Below are 19,712 nucleotides of genomic sequence, written 5' to 3'. Positions count from 1 at the left end.
CCCAGAGCCATTGGCTCTCCACCATCTGCTTCATCTTATCTGGATTCAACCTTTGCCCAATTCACTAGGCCCCCAGACAAACACTGGTTCAGAACACACTGCTGCTGCCCTTGTATTAGTTGAAAATAAAACACAGAGCTGTATATCATCTGCAGCCTACTGATTACACAGAATTCTAACGCTCCAGAAATTTCTCTCAGGGGCTTTTGATAAACAAAGGTGACAGGACTGGAAAATGGGAAAAGAAAGGCAATCTGATTTATCCACCCATAAAAACATATGAGGCAAAAGTTTTCTCACAAATGGTTTATGGGGCGGGAGACCATGGTAATTTGACCCCAGCTGAAATGGCACAAAACACCTATTTATGATAAGGCCTTTTTTTGTACAGTCCTCCCTACAATGCAATACCGCTTCAACAGAGATAAGCAATTTTCAATTTCAATTTTATTTATTAATTAGATTTGTGCACCACCCTTCATCCAAAGAGCACAGGGAGGTTCACAACAACAAAATACAAAATGAAAACACAACTATACTACCCCAGACCCCACAACAGGGGCTTCAGACAAACCCACTTGCCCCAAGGGGAGCGGAGAAGCTTCAAGGCAGACAGTTGTTTGTCTTTTCCATTTTTAATGTATGGTTTCTATTGGTGCTTGTTATGTACTGAAGTTCTCACCCTGGGCCAGCAGGGGGATACCGTAGGTATTTTTCACTCAGGTCCACATATGCAAATAAGGGATTGAAAGTAACGTTCAGTGATTGAATAGCTACAGAAAGTGGTTACAGTTGCGTTGTAGTGGAGCTCAGGCTGGCTGAACCCTTCAGTTCAGTTCTGCTCTGGCCTGTGAATAAACAAGAGCTGTTTGAAGAATCGCTGTGTTGTCTGATATGTTCACCCACCGTTTAACAGTGCTAATTATGGGGATACATTTTATGGAATTTCACTTCTATATGAGCAATACTGTATAATATTGTTTTATTAGCATCCGTCTGTCTCGATAGAAAATGGGAGTGCGCCTCTGGGGTTGAGGTAAAACTGCTGGAGAATCACAGCACCTAATGTGGCTGCAGAGACCACCCCCCTCTTGGCCTCACGGATTTAGTCCAAAGGAAATCAGAGCAATATGTTTCACACCAACTTGGTTGCAGGGGTTGCCAGAGGGAGGCGTACAAGGCACCATCCAACCATCTTAGGGACTCCAGCCCGGATTTGTGTAAAGTTTACTCCTTAGCCTTTTCTTCTCCCAAAGATGTTCTGAAAGGCCTGGACTTTTCCCTGGGGTTTATTCCCGCAGTCTTCCCCGCAAATCTGTGGCAGCAGAGGTTTAGTATCAGTTTTCCTTCTCCTAGATGGGCTATCTTCCCAGATTGACGAACCCCACCTGCCCTCTCATTTCCCTCTACAGCACATGCAGAAACTGCTTTGTTGACTGTGGACCCACCATTGGTCTCGTCCATTCAATTCACTGGAGCCTGTCTTGGAATGCAGAGGAAGTCCCCAGCTCACCAAGGGTTTGAGCCAGTCAGGGAGTAGAGCAACTGTATTGCTGGCTTTCCCTCCCATCAGAATAAATAGTTCCTCTGAAAAATGAATTGCCACCTGACTGTTTTTAAAAGCCCATTCGGGTAAGTATATTTTGCCATTTCTCACGAACATACTAACTTGGGTTTTCTTTGGTTGTTATCAGTAGACAATGTTCTGTAATGATGGAACCCTGTATTTTCTTCTCTATTTATCTCTCTCCCCCTTTATTTAGATTAGCTTGGTTTTTTATTGTATTGTATGGCAAAAAGTTTCAATAAAATCTATGGGAGGCTGGAAAGACCCTGATCTATATCCAAGCTATCCAAGTCAAAGCCATTCCCAGAGTGTGGCCGCTGTCGGATGCTGACAGCTTCTAGGAGCCACAGGTGAGAGCTGAGTGCAGAGAGCTAAGGAGCACGACATGTCGTCCACCACAGATACTCCTCCTCCCCGAATGCCCCATATATCCCATAAATACTGCACACAGTACAGTGGTACCTCGGGTTACATACGCTTCAGGTTACATACGCTTCAGGTTACAGACTCTGCTAACCTAGAAATAGTGCTTCAGGTTAAGAACTTTGCTTCAGGATGAGAACAGAAATCGTGCTCCAACAGCGCGGCAGCAGCAGGAGGCCCCATTAGCTAAAGTGGTGCTTCAGGTTAAGAACAGTTTCAGGTTAAGTACGCCTCCGGAACGAATTAAGTACTTAACCCAAGGTACCACTGTATATAAATACTATAAAATAGTATACAACTACTTTCAATGAATACATTTCTGCTGCATTTCATAACAAGCATTAGCAAAGCAAGGGTTCTTCATGCTACTCCTGTGGATACTTAGTCCAGAAACTGTTAAGCCACTAAAACCCAAACCGAATATGTGGTTAGACACAGGATATGGCAGTTCTTCAGACATCTTGGCGGCTTCCCCCCCCCTCCCTAAATTTAGACACAGAATGGAGATTTCATCATGCATTTATATCACACTGGAATCAGGCATGAACTGAGAGCTGGCTCATTATTTTGCTCCAAGTGTGTTAGGACTTTGGTTCAGGGCCGGCCCTATCATGAGGCAGTCAGGTAGGTGCCTTAGGTGGCAGATGCTGAGCAGTGGGGAGTAGACAGAGCTATGAGTGCCACAAGGCTTCCCTGTACCCCCTACCCTAGCCTGCTGCCCTCAAGTGCAGTGAAGGATACTGTCCTTTCATCAGTATTGAAGTACGACTCAACTACCAGGCCAATTGGCTTCTGTATGTGTGTTGAAGGAGGGCACCATCTTCTCCTTTGCCTCAGGCAGCAAAATGTCTTGAACCGGCCCCGGTCTGAGTGCTCTTCAAATACCATGCACATTTCTACTGTGCTGCCCCATTCTTGGAGACCCCCTCCTGATCTACAGCTCTCCAACATGAGAGGTGTGTGAGGCTGGGCGTTGCACCGTGAGGGGCATCCCCTACCTGAGTCTGCTGCAGGCAGGGGTTTATATTCCCCTGGTGGCATGTGCTGATTGGCTGCCAATCACTCCAAATTCAGAGTGCATACCCAAAATGGCATGAGTGCGTCCAGCATGTGGAGTGAGGACCTGGTTTTCTGGGATGCGGCCTAGGCCATTGCCTCTTATGGTAAGTATCCTGAGGCACCACCCTTTCGGTGGGTGTAGTTTGCGCCTAGTTATAACGCATACTCTCCAACATTTCTCCAATGAAAATAGGGATGTCCTAAGGAAAAGCGGGACATTCCGGGATCAAATCAGAAACTGAGGTAGCTTCTGTAAATTCGGGACTGTCCCTGGAAATCAGGGACACTTGGGGGGTCTGACAATGGTATAGTAGCAAGCTGAGCAGGAATTGGATGTGTTGCATGTCCTTTGACCTGCCTGACCTTCTCCCTGCAATTGTTGGCTACTCATATATACGGTACTCTTTCTTCGTGATTTCTCCTTTATTCCATTTCTTATATGGGCCCTTCTAAAATCTCAGCTCGTCTGCATGTTTCTTATTCTTCTGCAGCCACGCCAGTTTCTTTAGATGCCTCAGACTGTTCTTTCTACAGCCTGTAGTAGTTGGAAACTGGATAGGCAGGTAGCATCTCGAGAAAACCCACGTCCCTGTTTCTGGAATACTTGCTGTATTTAGGGCAGGAACCCAGGTGTGCATATGGTGCAAATCACATGGAGTGGCTGGAGATGATTGGGTGCTGAGGCACTCTGTCTGTGTGTACTGCATGGATTGGATGTGCTGCTAACACAGATCACCCCTAAGTTAGGCACACCCTAAACACCGTGCCAGAACAGACGTTGCTGATGTTCTTCCACTGGATTTGATTAACCACAGTCTTGTGCAACACATCATGCTCTTTGCTTGAGGTGAAATTAATAGACCAGGGTTGTGAGCCATACAGGCCAATTCGGTGCATATTTATTCAAAGCAAGCCTGTGTAATTCAAATATACTTGCTCCCCAGGTGGGTGTGCATACAATCACAGCCTGTGTAAGTTTATGTAGAAATTAGAAATTAGAGCCTTAAAACAACGAAGGAAATCATGAAGGATAAGATTATCAGAGACTGCTATCTCTAGCTCAGAGGTTGCCTCTGAATACCAGCTGCTAAGAGAGGAAGGTTATTGCCTTCCTATCTTACTTGTGGGCTTCCCATAGGCATCGAGTTAACAGGATACTAGACTAGTTGCTATAACCTTCAATCAGATCCTGCAAGTCTCTTCAAGGAGGCTTAGTTTGGTCAGACTCAAGTAAAATATACAAATACATACATTACTTCTGGTAAAGGAGCCACCATAGCAGCTAGAGGTCTGTGAAAAATTTGTGTACTGGGCTTTTTAGACTTGTCTACTCATGTATTATCTGAAATTAAAGGGGCACATTGGTTGCCAGATGCGATCCCCCCCCCCCCAGCTCTCCTACCCCAGGACCAAGACTTGTACACCAGAGAAAAGGAAAGTGTCTGTCTTGGGATGCTTACTGTCTGATAACAACCGAATTGGCAGCTTCCTTATGCTCTGTGTGTTCAACAGCAGACAAAACATTTCCTGATACATAACTCAGTTTAATATATAACTTGGTGATCATAATGCTGAGAAAAGCTTCACCTAGTGAAGCCTGCAAGTGGCTTCTGTTAAAGATTATAAGAACTGGGCTAGTTTGTTTGTTTTTATGTGGCAATCCTAAACTCTCACCAGGTGCCCCAAAAGACAGCACTCCTATGCCTTTAATAGTTCTGTAGAAAACAGAATGAAGAGGCAGAAATCTCAGGAATGATCTGGATTGATGATGAGGCATTATGATGGGGTGAGGAGGAAGGAGAGAGAGCCAGTATGGATTCACCAGAAGTGGCAGTTTAAGCCTGTGCAGCTTTCTTCACTTCTCTGCATGAGAAGCTGTACTAAGTGTCTTCTTTCTCACAGCCGCTGAAAGTGCCCAGGTCATCCTACAGCTGGAAAGCAAAAACAATGTGGAATGCAGCACAATGCAATGATGATCAGGGATGGCATATTGCTTTTTCGTGTTTTGTACATCACCCTGGGATCTAATATGATGAAGGATGCCATATGAATGTTTTCAATAAGTAATGCTTTAAATCAATAAATCCTTATATTTAATAGTTATGAAGAAGTGGGGCTTTTGATGGCCCCACAAACACACTCCTGCACTGGACTGATACATCACAACACTTTGGGGAGGGGGTCCTGTTGGATATGGAATCAGGACCTAAAAGAACAGAAGGAGCTGAACTAGAGGTGCTGGTGTTTAAAATGAAATATTCTTTAAAGCGGTCAAGTATGGCTGATGGTGCTCTGAAGACCAAAGGGGAAAGACTTTATAAACCAAAGGGGAAAGATTTTATAAACCAAAAGAGCGACAGCGAAAGATAAGGAGAGAAATGAGGAGGCCTTAATGCAGGGAAGATTGTGACACATTAAGAAGGCTAAAACAGACCGTTCTGTAGATGTGTAGTGTATCATCTCAAATGGCTGTAGTGCAAAATCTGATAGGTATGCCCCAGGTCCCTTTGCAGTATTATCCCCCTATAAATATTGCTGCTGCCCCAGACAGACAACTTAGATTGCTTGGGCTATCAGAGCTGCCTTGCAGAGAGACTGCTGGTTATGCTGATGTCCTTATCTACATGTACAGGACAGGGACCAGGGTGTACCTAAGGCTTTCTGGCACGTGAAGTTAAGGCATCAGGTATGCCATATAAGCACACCCAATGTCTACGTAAGTCCCCTACGGGCAAGCCCTTGTAATTCAAGTGACTTTCATATTATGTGAAGCCCAGGTAGTTTCTGTACCCAACAGTCTGCCATCTAACTTTGGGGAACAAAGTTACCATAATTGCTTCTTTATGAACAGTCTCTGAAGACTGTGGGGACAGAAGGTATGCTTCCAAAATCCCTCAGACTTCACTCCCTGTGTTTTACAACTTTGGAAGAGGTTCACACCACTTTGAATAACCCAGAAAAAATCATCGTAGTTGGCATCCCGGGTGACCCTATACAGAGACTATGTCTCCTGTACTTTTACCAAATGTATAAAAGGTAAAGGGATCCCTGACTGTTGGGTCCAGTCGCAGATGACTCTGGGGTTGCAGTGCTCATCTCGCTTTACTGGCCGAGGGAGCCAGTGTACAGCTTCCAGGTCATGTGGCCAACATGACTAAGCCACTTCTGACGAAGCCAGAGCAGCGCACGGAAACGCCGTTTACCTTCCTGCCAGAGCAGTAACTATTTATCAACCTCACCCCATTGCGGGGATTTGAACCACCGACCTTCTGATCGGCAAGCCCTAGGCTCTGTGGTTTAACCCACAGCGCCACCTGTGTCCCTGTATACCCAAATGTATACAGGAGGGCATTTCAGCAAGTGCAGCTTCTCATCTTTACCTAGCCTGCTGTCCTTGCTGATGTTCTCTCTTCTGCATAATTCCTGTCCTGGGTGTCTAGTGATTCTATTTGTTGTTTATTTTTTTAAAAAGTAGCCTCAAGAGAAGTCATACGGGGCTACATCATAGCTAGCACAAGCTCTCAAAAAGGCAGGAATGGGGAGCCTGTGGCCCTTCAAATCCCTAACCACTGGCCAAGATGACCAGGGCTGATGCGAGTTGAAAGTCCAACAATATTTGGAGGGACACAGGTTCCCCATCCCTGCTCCAATGGAAGGTAGACTTGATAAGACTTACACTCCCTCTGAAGAAACAGGTATGTAGCTTGACATTACTTCCTAGTCTCTAGGAAATAGGGGACTTACTCTGTCTGAATACTCACTAAGCCACAAATCTCATCAGACACAGCTTTGAAAACACGTTCAATATAAAGAACCATATGGAACCATATACCTGTGATCATAATCTGAGGCCTTTCCTCACGTGCTCTCTTCCACTCAAGGTCTAGAGGGTGCAACCAGGGAATGGGCTTTTTCAGTGGTGGCTGTCCACTTTTGGAACGGCGCATCTGGCACCATCATTACATATCTTTAGGCGCCAGGCAAAACCATTCCTTTTTAATTGGGCCTTTGGCTTTTACATATCTATGGCCTTTTTGTATAATGTAGATTAAAAAAATAATTGCTGGTTTTACTTTCTTTGTTGTTTTTGCTTACAATATTGTAAGTCGCTTTGAGTTGCCATAAAGGAAATGGACTTATTATTATTATTTATTAGACTAGAGACATTTTGCAAAAGGCAAGAGGTATGAAGAGAGAAGCCACTTTCTTTTTGCACTGTTGAAACCATCACTCACTTGTGGGACTGTTCTGGGGTGGTTTGCTCATCTGCATGGTGACAGCCGACAAATGAGTGCACATTCATCTCACAAAATGCACTGCACCCATCAAAGTGCTGCCAGTTGCCTTCATGGATTTATTATTACCAAGGGTGAGCGCTCCATGTCTCCACATTCACAGAGCGCTATAGCCAACACTTCCATGGGTCATCAGCTAGTGTTTGCTTACTGCAATTCTGACAACTTGCTAAGACTGCAGAGCTCTAGTTGGTCAGCTGCCCTAGTAGATTAGCTATACAGGTAACTCACAACTTATGTGCATTTAACTTACATGCTTTCAGGTTTACGTGCTTGGCAAAAACATAAAAAATAAAAATAAAAGGAGGGCAGAAAGGGGACAGGCATCCAGGAGAAAAGACTTTGACAATGGCAATTGCCATCAAACCAAATGTGTTTTGACTATACACATTTTTTGCTTTACACACTACCCCTAGAACATAAACCCCCACGTAAATTAAGTGGTGGTGCTGTGGGTTAAACCACAGAGCCTAGGACTTGCCGATCAGAAGGTTGGCGGTTCGAATCGCCACAACAGAGTGCGCTACCATTGCTCGGTCCCTGCTCCTGCCCATCTAGCAGTTTGAAAGCATGTCAAAGTGCAAGTAGATAAATAGGTAAGGTAAACGGTGTTTCCATGCGCTGCTCTGGTTCGCCAGAAGCGGCTTAGTCATGCTGGCCACATGACCCGGAAGCTGTATGCCAGCTCCCTCAGCCAATAAAGCGAGATGAGCACCACAACCCCAGAGTCGTCCATGATTGGACCTAATGGTCAGGGGTCCTTTTACCTTTACCTATACTACAAAGTATTTATTTCTTCACAGTATAGGCTTGTAATATGGCAGGTCTTGTACAGCCACACCATCCTTTATACCCACCGCAAATCAATAAAATCTGACCTTATTTTAAGCTAGGTTAAAAAACTAGCACTTGAATTTTAAGTATATGCACATACAAAAATAATGAGCTGCTACACCCGTTTCTCAGAGTATCAGTAGGTGGCGCTATAACCAAGCATATTGAAACCTACTGCTCACCTATTTTGCCATACAGAAAGATGGTACCCAATGAGCTGTTTCTTCAAGGGGGATAAAAACAAAAGATCTGGACAAATCACTCACTTCTGGTTATGGCTGGATTCCTGAACATGAAATTTTAAATACAGCAGAGGAGGGTTAGGGCCTCTGTTTTTTGCTTGCACTGATATACTGGCTAACCATAAGAGTTATTTTGCCCACCGTTCGCCGCTGGCTAGTGGCTGTTATATTGTTGTCGTCTGTCTTGGGAGGCAATGGAGGAGTGCACCTTTGGCCTGTTGGATGCTTGCAGTGCCTGCTGTGGTTGTAGAGGGACATGTTTTGTTGCAATTGTAGAGACGTTAAACAGCTGGGGACGGAGGAAGAAAAAGCTTTTTTTGTTACTGGCATTCGTATATCCTAAGAGATGAAAAGCTGTTTTCTAACAGGCTGCAAATGCCAATAAGAGTGTTTCTTTACTTTGGTATTACAGATAGTGTTCCATTTCAGCCAAAATGGTGCCTTTTCCTTTCAGAAGTTTGGCAGATGCAGCTATCTTTGCTCCACCTGGGAGGAAAGTGTCTATAGAATTTCTGCACAGCCTTCAAAGCAAGAAAGGATAAACCTTTAGCCAGTCACTGCCACAACATACATTTAAAGCATATATTTAGGGTTTTCCCCAAAGAATCTGGGAACTGTAGATAGAAACCGGTTTGTCGTCTTCTCCGTTTGACCAAGCTACACCAAGCTTGTGTCGCTCTTCTAAACCTGCGAACAGAACAGCCACGTGCCGTGGTTGGACTCCAAGTCAAATCAGCCCTGGCCACTATGGACAATGGTTAAATACTATGGGTAGCAGAGCAGCAACATCTGGAGGGACACAGCTTCATAGTTTGTGGGGTGTGAGGGAATAAAATATGCCTGTAAAGGGAAACTTTAACCAACACTTCCTTGTCTTTGAAACATGGCTCACGAAAGAAATCCAACCGGCGAGGCCCTCCTTACCACTGTGACCTTTCAGCTGTTCCAACTTTCCCTGTTGCAAGTTATTTAGGAACCCTGCCTTTAAAAGATGCAAGCATTTCGGGGTGGGGAGAAAGACTGCACTTCGGAACTCCCTGCCTGTTGAGATCAAATAGGCGCTTTCACCGTATTACCCTTTTCGGCGCTTGCCAAAAATCATTCCTGTTTAGGCAAGCCTACTGGGATGCTAGGAAAGCTGAGGTAATCTTAACCCGTTTTAGTATCTTAACTTTTTTATGTTTTAAAGCAAGGTTGTGAATTCCCCCCCCCCTTATTTTATTGTTTTATCCTTTTGTAAACCGCTTTTGATTTTGGTTTTTTGCAATCAAGCGGTGGATAAAATTTTATGAAACAAACCAACCAACTGCTGTTGTGAGAAGGCGGCGGGGGGGCAGTTGAATTTCAAAGCACTGAAAACTGTTCTCCCTTCCCCCCCCCAAAAAAATTAAACTCCTGTGTAATTACACTTGTTCTTCTACCTGCGGATGAAGAGTTGGAATCTGCTGGCTTCCCACCTCGGACAATTTAATTTTATCAACCGGCTTATTCTCTCCCCCCCCGCCCCCCCCCCGTACAGTAATCTCACAATGGAGGCTCTCTAGCACATAAACGTCAAAAACTCTATGCTCAGATCGTCACTTCCGCTTCCGGCCAACGCAGGAACTCCTTGTCGTTCGTCGCCGGGAACATGGCTCCCACCGTGGAGTCGGCGGCGGGTCCTGGGTCAGCGGCCGAGCTCCTGCTGCAGAGACTAGAGCTAGTAGGAGCCCAAGGCGAAGCGAGGCTCTGCAGCTTGGAGGCGGCTGCGGCGCTAGGCTTGGACCACCAGGTGCTGGTCGGGGCCGTGAAGAGCCTGCAGTCGTTGGGGGAGGTAAGTGGGCGTGGCGGTCTCTGGCCACGCCCCCGTTAGCCGTCGCGGGTGTGGCGTCATCCTTACCTGCGCCGATAGGGGCTGCCCTCGGAAGGAAGAGGGACGCTTCTGCGTACCTGAGGCGGGGGAACAGGAGAACTGCGCATGCGTGCAGCCCTGTGTTCTCTTGGTAGCAGAGCGTCGCTCTATGGCTCCTTTAAGAAAATGACAGGGGGCGGAGCGTAGGATCCCCACAGAGTTATAAAAAAGTGTAGATGGGCACACTCCTTTTTTGAATGGAGGGTGTGTGGACTTTGCTTTGTTTTAACATTACCCTGAGGTGCGAAAGCGAGAGTTGCAGTGTTGTATCCCCAAATTTCAGGTTAGGCTTGACTCAGCAGCCTTTCTCCACCCTGGGTCTTTCCCCCCCATATGTCATTGAACTACAACTCCCAGCATCCCCAGGTAGCAGGACATGCAGCTAGGAATGATGGGAGTTGTAGTCCAACGTCAGGACGGGCACCCAACGTTGGGAAAGGCTGGTCTTGAAAGCAAGCCACTTGTGTTCTGCAGTTGCTGCTGCTTCACAGGCTGGGCCAAAACAGAGAGGAGAGCCTTACTTCAAAACAAAACAACCAACAGCTTGATGTTGCTTTAGGGGGCTTAGTTTGGTTAGAATCAAGTATACACTTCCAGAGTTAATGCTAAATACATTATTTCTAGTAAGTAAGCCACTATAGCTGATGGAGGGCTGTGAAAATTTGTGTCCCGTGGGCCTTTTAGACTCGTCTACTTATGTACTAGGGATGTGGGTGGCGCTGTGGGTTAAGCCACAGAGCCTAGGGCCTGCCGATCAGAAGGTCAGTGGTTCGAATTCCCGCGACAGGGTGAGCTCCCATTGTTTAGTCCCAGCTCCTGCCCACCTAGCAGTTCGAAAGCACGTCAAAGTGCAAGTAGATAAATAGGTACCGCTCCAGCGGAAAAGTAAACGACGTTTCCGTGCGCTGCTCTGTTTCGCCAGAAGCAGCTTAGTCATGCTGGTCACATGACCCGGAAGCTGTAGGCCAGCTCCCTCGGCCAATAAAGCAAGATGAGCACCGCAACCCCAGAGTCGGTCACAACTGGACCTAATAGTCAGGGGTCCCCTTACCCTTACCTTACTTATGTACTGTCTGAAACCAAAGGGGTGCATTGGTTTGCAGATGTAACACCCCCCCCCCCAGCTCTCCTACCCTGCTATGAAACCCTGCTATGGAGTAGTTGATAAAGTGTAAGATTGGACTTGGGAAAACCAAATTAAAATCCATCCATAGCTATAAAGACTAGAGCAGGGGTGGCTAATATGTGGCAGTCATATGTTGCCAGACTTGCAACTCTCATGATCTCTAGCCAACATACCCAATGGTCAGGGATGGTGAGATTTGCTGTCCAGTAACATTTGGACAGCCACCAGTTGGCCATTCCAAGCCTAGAGAGCAACCCTGGACAACTTGACAGGATTGTGAGGATTAAAATGTTCTCTTTTTGTTAAATGTCTTTCCAAAGTGCTCCTTCACAAAGTTTCCACTTGTCCTCTAAGATAGTCATGTCCTACAGTAGATCTTTCCAAACTGTGTGTCACGACACGTCAGTTTGTCAATTGCAGTGTGTAGGTGTGTTGTGCAAAAACTCCCTGTTCTCCTCCTGGGACTGGAAAGGGGCTAGTTTGACCTCCGGTTTGCTAGTAAAACTGACTTACTGTGTCGTGAAATGATGGTTATTATTATTTATGTTTATTGTACTTTATATTGTCACTTTATAAATTAAAAGTATCTCCAGGTGACTTACAAACAATAACACATAAATTTAAATCAACATAGGACTAAAACTGAGTGAAAGCTAAAAATACATTCAAATTTATAACGAGGCAGTACTTACACATCCCACGTACTGAAGAAGGCCACAGAAAATTAAAGACCAAAGAAAAAGGTTTTTGCCTGGTGCCTAAAGATAGATAGTGATGGTGCCATGTGTGTCTTCTGGGGAGATCATTCCAAAAGCAAGTTCAGTCTTGTTCTGACTGAAGAGCAGTTTCCTAAGAAAATGAAATCCTAGTAAAGACTTTTTTTGAAGGCTTGCTAGGGAGAAATCTCAGTGGTTTATCTCAGCATTGATATGGTGGGGGGCATTGAAAGCACCCTAAAATCTCCATCTCTCAGCTGCGGCCTACTTTATTTGAGTCAATAAGACTGTGTCTGTGCTGTTCCATTTCAGGCTGCAAGTGTATTACATGATGAAGTATGATAACATATGACGAAGAAGATACTGCTAGAATTTTTCTGGCTGATATGCTTGTTTTTCATGTGCAAGGATTATTGATTGATTGCATGGAAAATCAGTTGCCATGTGAAGCCCTAGCTACAATCTGAAGTGATTTAGCACAGGCATATGTTAGCCCTTTCAGCAAAAACTAGGACTGGATCAAGGTGGGGTTCTACACAAACAAATATTCCAGATGGACAGTAAAAACCAATGAGCTGTAAGATAATTGGGGTCTTTTCAGATAGGACCACAGGTATTCAGTTGTCTTTCAAATACCGCCTTATAACGCTCCCTTTTTTCTGCTTCAAGCTCCAACCCCCACCTCCTTTCAGACCCTTTCTACCCGTGCTGATGTTCTCAATTGTCCTCTCTAGGTGATTGAGGCTGAGCAATGCACATCCAAGAAATGGGAGCTGACACCTGAGGGCAAAGAAATTGTCCAGGAAGGGAGCCATGAAGTTCGAGTGTTTAACAGCATCCCCCCTGAAGGCCTGGTCCACAGTGAGCTGATGGTAAAAGTTTACTGAGGTTATCTTCCCTGTGGGCTTCTTTGATTATGTGGCTTTTGGATACCTGACAGTGTCACTTTTGGTTCTTTTCGCTGTAGAAGCTGCCAAGTGGAAAGGTGGGATTCAGCAAAGCAATGTCCAATAAGTGGATCCAGCTAGACAAGACCGCAGAAGGTGGACCCCGGGTCTTCCGGGCGGTAGGTAATCCTTACTCCTTAACAGTTTGGGTTTGGGTTTCTGCAGGGTTTGTGTCAGAAAAGGGGTTGGACAGTGCAGATCAATGTTGGTTTCAATCCAAGGATGTTGGGATGGGGAAGACTGCATCAGGGCTGTGAAGTTTCCTTTCCCCCCCCCCCCTTCTAGGTGGAGACTGTGCAGGACTCTGTCAGAGAGAAGCTGCTGCAGGTGGAGCAGGGTGAGGGTGACAAACTAGAAGAGAAGGACAAGAATGAACTGAAGAAGCGGAAACTCCTGGCAGAAGTGTGAGTTGAGCCTCTGCCATCCCACTCTGCATGGGATGATCTATGTTTTCAGGACTAATTTCACCCTTTTGCAGTAGAAATATTCTACAGTCTCAATGAGCAGATGAGTTCATTGTGCATTCTCAGGGTATCTGAATGTGTGCCTGAACATTGGAAGAAAATTTCCTGTTTGGAAAGTGCTTTGCAGTTACCTCATTTATTGTTGCTTCCATTGCTGGGAGGGAGCTGAGGCTGTGTGTGTGTCTGTGTCTGTGTCTGTGTCTGATTGGATCTATATCTGTGTTGGGATTTGAACCCACCTCTCTAGCATTGTATCCACTAGACTGCAGGACCTCTTGTTTACTGTGCTTGTTATATTTCGAAACCTTTATATTTGCTTTCAGGACCATTAAGACATACTGGATCAGTAAAGGAAACGCTTTCAGTACCACAGTTAGCAAGCAGGAAACGGACCTCACTCCAGAGATGATTGCCAGGTAAGGAACTGTTCTAGTCCTTGTTTAAAGTCGGACTAACACGGTCTGTCTGTGTTTCTTTAGCTGCCATTTCAGTTTGCTCTTGGATTCTGGGTGTGAACCTTGGCTGTGAAAATGCTGGCTTCAAACCATAGAATCAAGATTATCCCACTCAGCTGTTGTGGGATTGCTGTTGTAGACATTAACCGTTTTGTAACAAATCTCGGCAGAACTCTTGACCACTCTGCTTGTTGGTAACTGCCTTCTCTGCATTCCTAGTTCTGCATGGAAGGTGATCTGAAAAGACCCGCAGCCCGTTGCAAAGTTAACTTTCCCCCCTGTTTTCCCTACACTTGTTCCTAAACTTTCAGTGGCTCCTGGAAAGATTTGAAGTTCAAGGCGTATAACTTTGAGGCACTGGGCATTATGCCTGAAAGCGGACATCTCCACCCACTCCTCAAGGTCCGCAGCCAGTTCCGGCAGATCTTCCTTGAAATGGGGTGTGTACTTCAATGTCTGCAAAATATTGGGGTATGTGGGTGTGACAAAATGGCGATTGCGGGTGGTGAGGTGTGTTCTACCATGCCGTGTGCGTGGTACATGCCCATGAGGCCTGCACAGCTGGCTGTAGATTCAATACACGCCTGTCTTGGGAATTCTGCCCATGCTTGCTTCTTTTCCTCGGAGGAGGCAGTGCATTGTAGCCCAAGCTTGAAGTCATGGCACAGTCTGCTGAGGAGACTGGGCTAGCATTTGTCATTTACCTGCCCATGCAGATAACTCCACGTGACGAAGACTGTGCTGGCAAAGCACTGGGACAGGAGCAAACCTCCCCCCGCTACTCTTCTAGGCTTGAGTACATCTCGATGTCCCTGCCCTGTGCCCATCGTCATTAGCCAGTCTTCTGCGATATGTCATGTTAATGGGGGGGGGGGGAATATTGCAATTAATGGGTCTAAATTAGTCGTTTTAATTCATTAATTTCAGTGGATCAACCCTTGAAAAAAACTTTGCTTAATGGCTGTGTGTTTCGCTTCTCAGTTTTACAGAAATGCCCACCAATAACTTCATTGAGAGCTCCTTCTGGAACTTTGACGCCCTCTTCCAGCCACAGCAGCATCCAGCTCGGGACCAGCATGACACCTTCTTCCTAAAGGGTCAGTCACACTGCTTGGGCCACACACGACCTTTGCATCTGCTTTCATTGCCAGCAAAGAGGCTGTGGATCAGGATCTTGGGACAGCGTCCTTTTGGGAGCCAGTTGAGCCCCAAGTATCTAGCATATGTTCTTTTCTTTGTGTTGGGTGTTTCATATCTTACGGGCTTTAGTGGAATGGCTCCGTATCTTCCTATGGATAGTGGGCAGTCCTCACCTCTCTTTATCTGGGGAGTAGTAAAGGGCTGACTCCAGCCTCTTTCTTTCTCTACTGGACCATCTGGAGCCCCACATGCCCAGTTACTTGCATGTGCCTTCTTCCTTCTAGATCCTGCTGAAGCCATCGACTTCCCCATGGATTACCTGAAGAGGGTAAAGAGGGTTCATTCACAAGGAGGTTATGGCTCTCAGGGGTAAGACTCAGCAGCATTTTTTTATTTTTATTTTTTGCAGTTTTAGTGCTGGGCCTGGAAGTGCAAAAAGCAGGTCATGGTTATGAAAAGCATCTCTGCCCCAGTCAGCTCACATTGGTGTGCAACGCATTGTACAGGAGAACAAATGGTTTGTTGCAGCAGCATATAGCATAGAGCTTTCTCCCATTCCCAAGTCTGGAGGGTGATGGGGGCACTTCTCTCTGTGACACTTGTGCTACAAGGTTAGGTGGAGAGAGGAGTTGATTGGCAGGTGCTGTCATCTGGGCCACAGTGCTCTTGGAAATAGCCATGGGGTCCATGTTCGTTTGTAAACAGCAGAGGAGTTGGGATTTTGATCAGTAAGGAAGGGAAATCCCAAATCTGTATCATGTTGTTGGGAAATGGGAGACTCTTCAAAAACGAAACAGTAGTAGGCAAACTGTTTCTTTCTCTTATTTTCCAAGCAATAGCACCCATCACTGGGCCTGTTTCAGCTCCTGTACCTCAGATATTAACTGCTGGAGTCACACTCCATATCTCAATCTTTCCCTCCCAGGTACAGATATGAGTGGAAGCTGGAGGAGGCTCGGAAGAACCTCCTTCGGACGCACACCACATCCGCCAGTGCTCGCATGCTCTATCAGCTGGCCCAGCAGGTAACTATCCAGTAAAAACTCTTTCCTGCCTGGATGTATCCTAGCTGTGAAGGCTGACAAAACAACAGGTCATTGAAGAGTTTCCGTATAAAGTAATGCCAGGCTTCATTTACCTAGGAACTGTCAGGTTGGAGCGAGGAATACAAATTCAATTAATAATAGTAATCTAAAGCTGGTAGGATAAAAACGCTCTGAGGCTGGGATGGTCTGCCTGCTGAGACTGAAGTACCTGAACCAATCCGAAGTGTGGGACTGTGACAACTGCTTCTTCTCCCGCAGGAGAAATTCACCCCCGCCAAATACTTTTCCATCGACCGTGTCTTCAGGAACGAGACACTCGACGCCACCCACCTGGCTGAGTTTCACCAGATTGAAGGGGTGGTAGCCGATTATGGCTTGACACTGGGCGACCTGATGGGTGTCTTGAAAGAGTTTTTCACCAAAATGGGTAAGAGCTGTTGAATAAGAGGGAGGATACAGAGTGGACTCCAGTTGGGAAGCAGTCTGGCAGGAGACAGGCTCCTTGGTGGTTGTCTTCTCAGTTTTCAGGGACCAGCCTCCCAGCTCCATTCATCTCTCTCTCTGTGGCAGGAATCACCCAGCTGCGCTTCAAACCCGCTTACAATCCTTACACGGAGCCCAGCATGGAGGTGTTCAGCTACCACCAGGGTGAGTGCAGGAAGATAGCCGTGTACCATTCTGTGGAACTGTGACGCTGTGCCACAGGAGTCCTCCATGTCCCTGGCAGTATCTCTTTGCTCCTGCCCTTGGGAATCAAAGCAAGTTCCCTAGCAGCTGAGCTGAATAGCAGTTACTGGCAGCAGAGGTCAGGTACACCAAGGAAAGGCCGTAAATCGTGGGTGGCTTTTGAGGGAACAGGGCAAGCAGTCCGATCACTCTGAACTCTACTTGCATTCTTACCTGTGAGAAATTTCAGTTTTCCACCTTTGCCAAGAAGGCAGCTGCACACTCAGTGCCTTAAGAAGGAATTCCAACTGCCCCTGAATTAGCCTTTCATAATCCCCTTATGACTCATGCAGTTGCAAAAATTCTTCACCCTGATAATGCGCTATAAATTAGGACACTTTTCCACTGTGTCAACAGTAGTCTGAGAGTATGCCACCTATTCATAGGCACTTCTATTTCTGGAGGTTCCATGTGTCCTGATATTTAAAGGACGTGCCCCGAACACCATGGCAACCTCCCCAGCCCTTCATTTGAAATGCAAGGCTGATGAATTTGATTTTACTTGAAATCAATACCTTCTTGCCTTTCAGGTTTAATCCTCATAATGCCCCTTTTCTCTATAAAACATGAGAATAATGAAGTCAGCAAATTGATAAAGGCAACAGAGAAGCAAATGTTCCTTAACCCTATTCTGGGAGTGGGGAAGGGCAGGTGAGGCAGGGGAAGAGAACCATTGGAAGAGAGATTGGGTGTGCAAAGCATCCGCTAAAAATGTTTCAGTGTTTTTAAAGGTTCTTAAGCTTCCAAGCAGCAGGAGCCACAGAACGGAGGCACAACCATAAAGAATGCCTCTATGTCCTCATTTTTGCTAGTATGGTAGTCATTTATATTAGGCCCCGAACCATTTAGGACTTCAGACATCAACATCATCCTGAATTCGCTCACAAGGCTACGACAACACAGAGTCAGCGTTCACCCTTTGCCCCTTACAGCTGCTGTCACAGCCTCACAAGTTGCAGTGGGCTCCAATAAGTCAGCTGAAATGATTCCCTTGATTTGACCTGGGAAAGTGTTGTGCATGAGCAGCCTGACATAAAAATACCTGCTTTGTGTTGGCACTTTTCTTTATGGGTGGGAGGTGTCCATATCTCTGACTTGCCCTCTGTCCCAGGGTGTTGTTCAGATTGGACTCCAGCAACCCCAGAGCTTGGGCTCTGCCTAGGCATGTGGCTTTGCTGCCCACCCTCACCCACTTCACTAGCCCTAACAATAAAACTTCTCTTCCAGGATTAAAGAAGTGGGTGGAGGTGGGCAATTCAGGAGTCTTCCGTCCAGAGATGCTGCTGCCTATGGGTCTGCCTGATGGAGTGACTGTCATTGCCTGGGGCCTTTCTTTGGAACGGTAAGTGTTTTGGCTGGAATGTGTGCCTAGGTTAAGCAACCTTTTGCTATAGTGTCCTGTCCGGAAGGGCCCCAAGCCTGGGGGCTGCCTGTCTCTCTTGTCAGATCCTGCATGTTGCACCCTTTTAAGAGTCTTAAGTCAGCAGAGGCTGGAACTAATCTCAATAAAGCTTCAGTCTACAAATTGGCACCTTCTGTCTCCCAAGACTATAAATCTCTGTCGTGCGGCTGCATGACCCAAAGCCATGTGCCTTCCTTGCCTCTGCAGGATTAAACCTCACTCACCTCTTTCCCTCAGACAGGCTGTTTTCCCAGATCAAGCTTGTGAGCATCAGCAGTGCTGTAGCCTGTGTGTTGGACCACAGAAGTTGTGTCAAAGGTGTATCCCATATTTAGAATGCCAAAGGGTATGGGGGAAAGATCCATTTGTTGGGATAGTTTGGACAAACCTATCCTGCTCTAGTTGTACTTCGCTGTGACTTTTTGCTATGGTCTAGTACATTAATACTATCTTTCAAATTTTATTTTAATGTCTGTTTCGTGTTGTTGCCTTTTGAAAAATGAAAGTGGTATGAATGGAGATTCCTCCCTCTTCTCTTTCAGGCCCACCATGATCAGGTATGGCATCAATAATATCCGGGAACTGGTTGGTCACAAAGTCAATCTGCAGATGGTATATGACAGCCCGCTCTGCCGCTTGGATGCTTAGTCCACAGAAACTTTCCTCTCTTCAGAGACATCCCTATTTATTAGCACTGCTGCTTGTTGGAAAACTGGGCCTTTCAGGCTTCTATCCTCCACGCTTTTGGTTCCTTTGGGGGAAAGTGCCTGTCAAGCCATTCCACTGTTTTGTATGGACGCTTTAGCCCCTACACCTTTTGGAGGGATCATGGGTGAATGGGTTCTCCCAATTTGTGTGGGGAATAAACTTGTAGCCCATGTTACATTCAGTAAAAGTGTCTCGACCACGAGTCTGTGATTAGTGTAAATAGTCAGGAATCGCTGCAGTTCTACTGATCTGTAGAGCATAGCTTGTCAGCTTTACCATCGTGGCTGTGGGAAAGTAACATAGTTGGAAAGGGAACTTCTGTACCTTTCACCACCCTGCTTATACCAAAATATTGGGGTATTTTGGGGGGGGAGGGGTCTTTCTCCTGCATGGTGGGAACTGGCTTATAGGTGGGATACGATTGCCACGTCTAGCCACCACACAAAAATTCAGCATTTTAAAAAAATTCTGTGCCTTGAATTCTTTCCTCTATTTGCCTCCATGTCAACCTTTCCTCTTCTCTTCCATTATAATCATTTTATTGTCTCATCTTCATCCCCAATCCTTCTGTGTCTCATGCCCTCTTCAAAAGAACCCACAAGCAGGGCTGCTGTTGATCTTAAAATGTTGTTAAGCATTAGAACATGAGAGGACAGTGGGTTGGTTTTACG

At 46.0% G+C, this 19,712-nt stretch overlaps 1 protein-coding gene and 1 long non-coding RNA gene across 4 annotated transcripts; one reads left to right on the top strand and one right to left on the bottom strand.

Moving 5' to 3' along the window:
- Window positions 1-2,439: 2,439 nt before the first annotated feature.
- Window positions 2,440-10,031, bottom strand: LOC310753050. 3 transcript variants are annotated; one of them, XR_014543119.1, is made up of 5 exons: window positions 9,842-9,968; window positions 8,562-8,709; window positions 6,882-6,932; window positions 2,768-4,016; window positions 2,440-2,730 (listed from the first exon to the last, which is right to left on the bottom strand). It is a non-coding gene; the product is annotated as an uncharacterized lncRNA (long non-coding RNA). The 3 variants fall into 3 exon arrangements; XR_014543118.1 differs by lacking the exons at window positions 2,440-2,730; window positions 2,768-4,016 and adding an exon at window positions 4,046-4,980 and having other exon boundaries at window positions 9,842-9,982; XR_014543117.1 differs by lacking the exons at window positions 2,440-2,730; window positions 2,768-4,016; window positions 6,882-6,932 and having other exon boundaries at window positions 8,458-8,709; window positions 9,842-10,031.
- On the top strand, window positions 10,011-19,241 carry FARSA (phenylalanyl-tRNA synthetase subunit alpha). The gene is made up of 13 exons (XM_083593569.1): window positions 10,011-10,233; window positions 12,888-13,025; window positions 13,121-13,219; window positions 13,386-13,504; window positions 13,888-13,980; window positions 14,331-14,459; window positions 15,001-15,116; window positions 15,444-15,528; window positions 16,085-16,184; window positions 16,464-16,632; window positions 16,776-16,853; window positions 18,159-18,273; window positions 18,876-19,241. Exons 1-13 carry the CDS (start codon window positions 10,051-10,053, stop codon window positions 18,979-18,981), a joined length of 1,530 nt encoding a protein of 509 aa, XP_083449695.1. The 5' UTR covers window positions 10,011-10,050; the 3' UTR covers window positions 18,982-19,241.
- The last annotated feature ends 471 nt before the right edge of the window (window positions 19,242-19,712 follow it).

Source organism: Podarcis filfolensis, assembly GCF_964270895.1.
Source record: "Podarcis filfolensis genome assembly, chromosome: 17".
Taxonomy (NCBI): domain Eukaryota; kingdom Metazoa; phylum Chordata; class Lepidosauria; order Squamata; family Lacertidae; genus Podarcis; species Podarcis filfolensis.
This window is presented reverse-complemented; position numbering and strand designations above follow the sequence as displayed.